The sequence below is a fragment of the Oncorhynchus masou genome, chromosome 12, assembly GCF_036934945.1.
Source record: "Oncorhynchus masou masou isolate Uvic2021 chromosome 12, UVic_Omas_1.1, whole genome shotgun sequence".
Taxonomy (NCBI): Eukaryota; Metazoa; Chordata; class Actinopteri; order Salmoniformes; family Salmonidae; genus Oncorhynchus; species Oncorhynchus masou.
In genome coordinates, this window is record NC_088223.1 from 51,319,459 (window position 1) to 51,328,463 (window position 9,005).

The 9,005-nt window shown below is 40.9% G+C and overlaps 1 protein-coding gene across 1 annotated transcript; it reads right to left on the minus strand.

Moving 5' to 3' along the window:
• Positions 1-2,106: 2,106 nt before the first annotated feature.
• Positions 2,107-3,491, minus strand: LOC135549130 (GS homeobox 1-like). The gene is made up of 2 exons (XM_064979177.1): positions 3,037-3,491; positions 2,107-2,925 (listed from the first exon to the last, which is right to left on the minus strand). The coding sequence occupies exons 1-2, from the start codon at positions 3,410-3,412 to the stop codon at positions 2,573-2,575; spliced, it is 729 nt and encodes a 242-aa protein (XP_064835249.1). The 5' UTR covers positions 3,413-3,491; the 3' UTR covers positions 2,107-2,572.
• Between the last annotated feature and the right edge of the window lie 5,514 nt (positions 3,492-9,005).

Consider the following 9,005-nt stretch of genomic DNA (forward strand, 5'->3'; position numbering starts at 1 on the left):
CATAATGCTCTTGTAAATCGGACAGACTGATTTGTTACAAGCTGCTCTTTTAATCTGATAGATAAGAGACATGTCTAAGAAAAGCCGTAAATGAAAAATTAGTTGGAATAAAGACAAGGGCGAGTCTGCTAGATGGGCGCCTGTTGACTCAAGCGGTCCTCGAGCGTCGGGTAGCCCTCTCAGCAGCCCCGTCAAGGTCACGTCAACAATTCGCTTTTCTTCTCTTAAAAAGACACTGTAGCCTTTTTTGCTTCAATGAATTGATCGGCTCAAAATTAAGAATAAATAAATTGAGCATTTGGAGCACTGGGTTTATAAGCTCCTCCAGGGCGCATACCCCCGGGCTATTGAATGGATAAAGGGCGCTTTGGACGCAAAATTGGGCTCTATGGTACAATTAACAAAATGGCCTAATCCCCTATCTTAACAAATGCTAATATTGGAGTTTTGTTAAAATGTTTAAGTGAACAATTAAAGGAAAGTTTACAAGTGCAACTTCTCGCCCAAAGGCACAATAACGTGAATAATTTAGTGAATGTGCAGTCCTAGATGAGTCTTTGTTGTTACCGAGGGCTGATGATAAGTTTTTTGGAGAAGTAAATAGCATTCAAATCCTATTTCAATAAATGTAATGTAGTTTTGAGAAGCCAGTAATGAACAAGGAAAACATATGGCGCGAATATAGCAGGCTTATTCACAGTCTTGGCCCCATTGTCACTCCATGGTCTCCAAAACCACGCGTTTTTTAAATATTTTTATATTTTTATATCTAGTCAGTTGATATGCATTCTCTCTATATTAGTATTTTTTTCATCATTGCTTTTTGGCAGAACTGTCCCTAAATGTAAGCAGCAACGTGGAGTAGATATATTTGAATGTATTTCAGGAATGACATAAAGCCTAACACATAGGCATAGTTATAGCCTAGTTGTCTTGAGAATTCAATTATCAGGAATAAAAACAACCTTGGAGATCAACGAGCTTACCAACATAATTACAGATCAAAAGGAATTATATGGATAGCATATGAGCCTTTATCTTAGCATATTTATTTAAATGTCGCCAACACAGTGATGAATGTATTCACTTGCTCACTTTCATTCACTCGTTAATACACCCCGTAGTGGTTATTAACTCCCTCGCACGAGACGGACCAGGACATTGAGATGAAGCGGATTTCTGATATGACAAGAGTGAGAGCCGATGTGTGGAGATCCAATGGCCCCTGCATGTTAACGCGGGCTTTGAGAGCACACCCCAGGGAAAGCATGAGAGGACCCACATGAATGTCTTCTTGGGACTTCTTGACGGAGATTATCATAACCATAGCACTTGTTTTGAGAGGGAAACAAGGACATATTTTGGAACACTTTCACTCCTTGCGCGCAGGCTTCTTCTGCACTGTAGCTGGATTCAAACGGGCATCTTAAATGTAAAGCTGCACCATTTGAATTTAGCAAGGGGGAAGCATGCATTACCAAGTGTATTTGTGCGTAATACTCAGCATTGCCTACGAAAATGGCTCTAAAAAGTACATAGACTTTTTCCCTGGACAGAAAAAAACGTCTTTAGCAGTGAGCTCTTTCTCTTTTATCCACACTTTAAAGTAAACAGACCGTGCGCGTACAATATGCACATGTGCTATCTGATATAAACCAACACCTACTTTGGATTCATGAATGAATCTATAGAATAATGTATATACTTGATGTATATGGTATGTGAACATGCAGACACAAATAAATGTGAAATGGATAATGTTGCAACAAACAAAACATGCCTTCTGAGGATGGCACAATTTTTTTTTACCCAAATGCCATATCCAACACTCATGGTAACATATTTTGACCAAAACATATCGTCGTTTTTTTGTTTGTACTACTCATTATGTCTAAAGCAAATTTTCTGATAAAGTTTCCCGACCGTGTTGTGGACTATGGTTGATAATACGCATGAACTCAGTGCGCACCCGCTCTGTGTGTGCGCTCCCAGTGGTGCGCCAGTGTAAAACATTTGACACAAAGCCATGAGTATAACACTAAGAAATATTCTTTATTTAAATATTAACATTTTTAAATAAATACATATTTTCAAATACACTGAAGGTATAATAACAATTTGATCTCAGTGATGTGACATTGTGAGGGAAAAAAATGTTCCGTCCCGCACACATTCCATATCTCCATCACATTTCCATCCAAATAGATGTGCTTAAGCCAGTGTTCACTATTATACAAAATACAGCTATTGTTTCCCAAAAATAATACTAACAAATGTTGCTATTTATTTGGGTAGGTCTATATCATGATACAAATATCCAACTGTCTGGTTGTAATAGCATCCATTTGGATTGGCAACAGCAAATAGACCGTTTTTAGAAAAAAAATACATACCAAACGTACAACATGTATACAATTATACAACATTCCAGGGGAATTCCCTTTTTATATATTTTGTTCTCTTCCTATATACAGGTGACTGAACACGATAAGAACAGTCGACTTTTTGGTTGCATTCAGAATTCCACAGGTGCAATGAGGACCAATTGTCTCTGTTGAGGATCAGAGGAAGTTCAGGGGGAGACCGACAGCTCTCCATCATCCTCTTTCCCCGATGAGGAGGGAGACATAGGCATGTCGTCTTCCTCCTCCGAGCACCGTGCAGATGACATGGATGAGCACTTGCAACTGTGGGATCCGGTTCTGTGCGCGCCGCTCTTCCCCTCCTTCTTGTGTTTGACTCTGCGGTTCTGGAACCAGATCTTGACCTGCTTCTCTGACAGGTTTAGATATGTGGCGATCTCAATGCGCCGAAGTCTGGAGAGGTACATGTTGGAAGTGAACTCTCTCTCCAACTCCAAAAGTTGTGTGCTGGTGAAAGCTGTGCGCATGCGCTTGCTGCTCTGAAGTTGGCTGTTGTTGTTTTCTGTAAAAACACAAAAAATACAAATTTAGGTAAGTTATCCAAAATGCTAAATAAAACACCAGCTCATTATGTGCAAAGGTATCCATAGCGCATTCAATGAGTTTTACTCACCGATGGAGATGCAGTGGAACTGGCGTGGGTCTGGAACCGAATAGGTTGCTTGATATATCCCCGGACCATGGTTGAGGTTGACTCCAGTGGAGGACGTGTGTTGCCTCGATAGTGCGGAATGGCAGTACTGGGAGCCGAAGGTAGGGAAGGATGCCTTGAGGAGTGGCAAGGTTGGTGGTGACGGGTGTAGCTGGGATACGCATAGCGGACAGAAGCACAGCAAGCCAGCCTTCCGTGAGTGGCAAGAACCCGAGGACAACCCATGGAGTGGGTGGGACGGATGCATAGCGTAGGGAAATAAAGGTGGATTGTTTTCACTCCCTTTATCATTTGCCTCCCTCAAAATCAAGGAATCCACAAGAAAGGACCTCGGCATCTTTGCAAAGGTGCTGCTCAGTACTTCTTGGTAAACTTTTTCAGTCAGCGCGGAGTCTCGTTCTGAACTGGTTGCTTGGCGGATGGACAGCGGAGTGGTGCTGAAAGGACACTGTTGCTCTTTAAATAGTTGTAGTCCCGGTATGGGCCATGTGACGGTTACGACGCGAACGTCTAAGAGCTCTCAATAGGGGTTTGTGCCTTTTCTCTTGGCATTCACACTGCACGCTTCCCCATTATTTCACTTTGTTAACTAAATTAACTGCATAATGTAGTCTATTCTTGTCAGCCCCACCCACGCCGCAAGAGGCGGTAGAACCCCTTCTCCCTTTGCTTCGCTCTCATGTATTATAGGACGTTTTAATATAGGCCGTTATAATTTGAGAAATAAACATTTTGGCAAATATACTGGGGTAGTCCATTCTATTGTTTTTTCTGTTTTCCGAAAATCTTCAAATGTTTACCCTTTATTTTAACATGGAGACCAAGGTCTCTCTTTTTTTTTTTTTGAAGAGACCTGTATTTATGGAACGTCAGAACTTATCCTACAATATCCTCGTAGTTTAACAGCTAAGAATGTTTGACTCGATCAATCCATGAGTGAAAGTTGGGGAGTGGAGTGGTATTTGCTCTGTAATGTTAACTTTGAATAGGCTATACATGTTGATATTTCTTGGAATACAAGCATATGCATATCCGCATGCCACATAAACGATGCAGGACACGCAATAGCCTATAGTCTCGTAAAACGAGAAAAAAAAGGTTGTATTTCAGTCTGATTTATGCTGGAAAGGACCTCCCTTAGTATAAATGATGTCAACACATCATTATACAGGCCTAAAGGACATGTATTTTTTTAAGGTCAAAGGCATAGTAAAAATAGCCTATATATGTATAATGAGTGCTTCTAAAGTCAGGTCTATGCAGTTAGGACTAGCCTATATGCAAGAACACAAAGTGTTTAATTTAAAACGTGTGAATGTTATTGTTCATTTTGAGGCCAATGTATAGCCACAGGCCAAGTCACAACCTGAAGGCAATGCGGTTAAAAAAACAGTGATTAATTCCTGTGCGCGGCCCCCGCCGAGTCCGGGAAAGAATATATAAAAATAACCAGGTTTTCACTCTCCGGCTCTTATTGAATGTCATTGTGGAGAGTTTTCAATGCAAGAGAAAGAGACTCGAATTAAAGTGTGTGACAGCGGCGGATAGACTCACACAAAAGCAACTCTGTCACTGAGAGGCCGAATGCGTGGCGCGTGAAAGCCCCCGCCTCGCTCTGATTGAATTAAGTAATAGGAAAACATTTTCTTTCACTTTAGGTCTTCTAAACAAGACCTTCAAAGGGATGGGAACCAATAATGTGTGAGTAAACAGTGGAATGTGGTTGATATGCCTCCCAACCGTATTGTTTATTTTATTTTTTGTTTTTGAATGGTCCCTAAAAAGCTTCCCCATTTTTTCTCCACATTAGCCTATCTACTTTTCTCTTTCTCAGAAAACTGAGATGAAAACTGAAAAACTTTAAAAAAACTGTGCATTCTCAGAGGAAGAGAGAGGAAATCAGATGGATAATTGCCCACTGGGCACAGACATACATTCAACATCTATTCCATGTTGGTTCAACCTAATTTCATTGAAATGACATGGAAACAACATTGATTCAACCAGTGTATGCCCAGTGGGTGGTTATAATGCTTTTACATTTATATCAGATAGCCGCTTGATAAAATCATAATATGAACTAGTCCTATAAGCTTTTGTCACCCGTTTGGGATACATGACTAGGGCTTCTTCCTTTTTCGTATGTTAAATGTTATATTTTACATGCATGCATTTTACACAGCCTACTGTAGACAGTGTACTTTCTACATGCGTTTTTCACAGGCTGCTGTAGACAGTCTGCTTGCTGCGCTATATGGAGGGACATCCAGTACTCTGTAATTCCCATGGCATGGCATTGCTTTCCCACGAATCACAATACCAACTTGTAGGCTAATGGAATATGATGCGATGGGCTGTATATGAAATCGTATTATTAGTCTGTTCATTTTGGAAATTTCAAAAAAGACAGAACATTTTGTGTGCATGGCCACATAGGAGACTGGACACTTCTTAGGCCTACTGGCTGCAACGTTGGAGTCACTGGTGGTCCTTGACAAGCGTGACAATTACCTGTCTGCTCCACAGCTCATGCTTTTCAGTCTAGAACCGAGCCTGCCCATATAATGGGCCAAAAACCTATTTGTTTTAACTCCTGTAAAATGACCATGGACTCTGCTCTGTGAAAAATACCACTCGACTCGCATAAAGGGTATAATTTGGTCGCAACTTTGCAGCGACATAATAGCAGGTCTTTAACGCACAAATTAGGAGCAATTAAACCCTTAAACAAGCTGTAGGTACAGAGTCATGCGGACAAGAGCCTGTTATCTGCGACAGAGTGGGATTAGGCCTTTCATTCTCTTGGACTCCGAATGCCAGGCGTCCTCCATTAACTAATGGGCCAATCTTGCTCCAGTTCCCTGACCCGCCACATCCCCTCTCAATTCCATGCTGTAGGCTATTCTAAACCTTAATTACAAAATGGTCTAATAATGTTGTGTTAATGCAACACATGATTCATTGAATGCATTTCCTTCTTTTCACATCAACATTTTTAATAATTAGAGGCTCAGAGTATGTTGGGGTATGATCTCACAAGGCAGTGGCACAATAGGCTACAATTGGTCTGGAATTGGTGCTGTTTCAACATGGAGAGGAGGGTTTAATTTAATTGTTTGGTCAATATTATAACAATGACATATGCTTGGCTGGTTGGTGTGTAGAGTAGGCTATATTCCATTGCTTCAAGATATTATCAAAGATAATCGTTTTAACAATTACGATCATAGCTGTCACCCCGTGGGTAGGAATATAGGGGCTATTTAGGGAGGCTCATCCTCATTTGTATCCACAACTGTAGACCGACAAAATAGCTTTGACCTCCGAAAACATGTCCCTCTGGAGGCGCAGGCCAGAAGTGCAAGGAATCCCCTTCAACATAAGGACTTTGTCACGGAAACAAATCAAACAGCGTGAACTGCTACAATTAGAACAAGAACCAATACAATCCTCAGTCAAGTCCAACCACAAACACAATAACAATACAATACACATTTCATCTAACCCACTAAGAAGTATCCAATAGTGTTTTGACACAAACTATACAACTGGGGAAAAATCACAACTGAAATACAGCAAACCATTAATAAAATATTCAAATAAATAATAGTCATGTTTCCAGTCAAATATCTTTTATGCATGACAATGATGATGATGATGACATTGGCCAGCACCCGCTGTGCCACCATAAAAGGGTATTTTCATGGGTTTGCGTTTGAGTCTTAAGAGCTCCCATTTGATAAAATAAAGAGGGCACTCTGTTCATGGGGATGTCGTCAATATCTCCTTTTCTTCTATTATGAATTATTCATCATTTTGAGACACTCCGCCCCCGTACTTAATATGTACACACATTTTACACACATACATCTCTAATAGGAGGGATGGTCTTAGCTGACAGTGTAACAGGATTTAGGGTCCCAGTGGGGTTTGGCCGAGCTGGACGGGCGCTGTGACTGTCGATGTGACACAGAGGGCCGCCTGCCCCCTCCTAATCTTCCCCCGAGGCGACTGCACAGACTGCAGGTCCTGCTGCACCACTATGGGTAGGCACACAAAGGCCTGATTATCATTCATATGCTCAACAGAGCCACCAGTCCAACAGATGACACTGCTAACCCAACTACCAGCTGAGTAGTGCAATATGTGCAGCACACTATGGGGACTAATGAATCCCTAAGTGTGTGTGTGTGTGTGTGTGTGTGTGTGTGTGTGTGTGTGTGTGTGTGTGTGTGTGTGTGTGTGTGTGTGTGTGTGTGTGTGTGTGTGTGTGTGTGTGTGTGTGTGTGTGTGTGTGTGTGTGTGTGTGTGTGTGTGTGTGTGTGTGTATCCGGATTCATTTGGTAGCAATCAGGATGAACTTGAACATCAAGACAAATTTGATTGCATTTAGCGGCCGCTCTCATCCTGAGTGATTTACAAGTTATCTGTCTCTGGGAAGTGTTGAGGTTGATGCAGCTCTACTGTCCTAATGAGTCACCTGAATACTTCTAAAATCATGTGATATTATTATGACTAATCATTACAACATTATACCAGTTTATAATGCCCAATGAAGGAATGCATTAACAGAGTAACAGTATTCGATAATAATCAACCATGCGGAATTCAATCGAACCCGCATTGCAGTATCTACGGAGTTGCTGTTTTTCCCATGGTCGAACAGTACAGAATCCCCTCACAAGTAGAGGCTTAAGTAGTATTTGAGGGCAGTAGTTGAAAGACACTGTGTAAAAATTGTGGCGGCGTGTTCGATTGAACTCAAGTGTTGATTCAGCGTCTCGCCCTTGCTGCCGAAGTCAGACCCTTTTTCCTACAGTCAGTGAGATTATATGTGCAGTCATGATGCTTTGCTACAACAACTAGACCTACCATCTGTGTGGCCTTCACTGAAAACTCATGTTCACCTAAGGCATTTTGACGAAATGTCCATCAAACTATACTGAAGTATAGAGCTAATGGACATTTGATAACGACACTTTGCATACATAAAATTATGGGTTGATTTTAAAAACCCTTTTGATGTAAACCATTTGTTATGGTATAGATATGTTTAAAATGTCCCCTTTGGATTTCATTCTCATTTGAAAGCCTTGACATGCTGCTCAAAGGGATTTGTTTCTCTATGGAGGTCATTGGTCCATTTTATATGGCTGACTCAGATTTGTCCAATTCAGTCGACTTTTTGGCTTTAAAAAATAACAGGTCAAACCAATGAATTTAATGAACTCTCCCAGACACAATGCGAGCGTCGTGCCATTTGAACGGCAATAAAGGGCGATTGGCAGGTCAGTAAGCTTTTTCAAGGGGTTGGTACACAAATGTGACAGAATGCTTAGAATGTGGCCACTTCAGCATCTCCATTGACAAGTTGTTCAAAGTGTTGAGGTTTCTTCCTTTCTTTCACACCCAATCACTCCCTAACAACAATATGTGAAAGAATGAAAACCACTTTCTCCACCACTTTCATTCCCGCTTCCTTCGAAAAAGTCCGAAGAAACCCACAGAAACTAGTCATGTGCACAGAGTTATGACCCAAACGAGTGCTGCCTGTCTCTCGTCTACTCCTCCCTCCTTTTCACCGTTTTACTTCTCTGTTCCTCCGTCATTCCCTCCCGTTGTTTATCTTGTGTCTCTCTATGAACTGCCTACATTGGCTCATGGAGAGAAAGTGCAGATTTTGAAGGACTTTTCTAAAATTGCCATGCTATCCTTAAATCAATTTCCAATTATACTACTATATATTTTTATTTTGACCAAATATAGAGTATTGTCCTGTGATTAAAGTTGGAAGTTGAGGAATACATGTTGAAATTCACTAAATATTTTTTGCAAAAAAAATGTGTTCTTAGTGAACAAATAACTTGTTTCAGATTTACTTGAATGAGTAAACCAAAGGCTTTTTGATAGAGTCCCACAGTACTTGTGTA

Bases quoted from the DNA above. Each gene is read 5' to 3' on its own strand.
- LOC135549130 (XM_064979177.1), bottom strand. From the start codon at position 3,412: ATGCCGAGGTCCTTTCTTGTGGATTCCTTGATTTTGAGGGAGGCAAAT. The intron at 2,926-3,036 runs GTGAGTAAAACT...GTGTTTTTACAG, and splicing joins GTTCCACTGCATCTCCATCG to AAAACAACAACAGCCAACTT.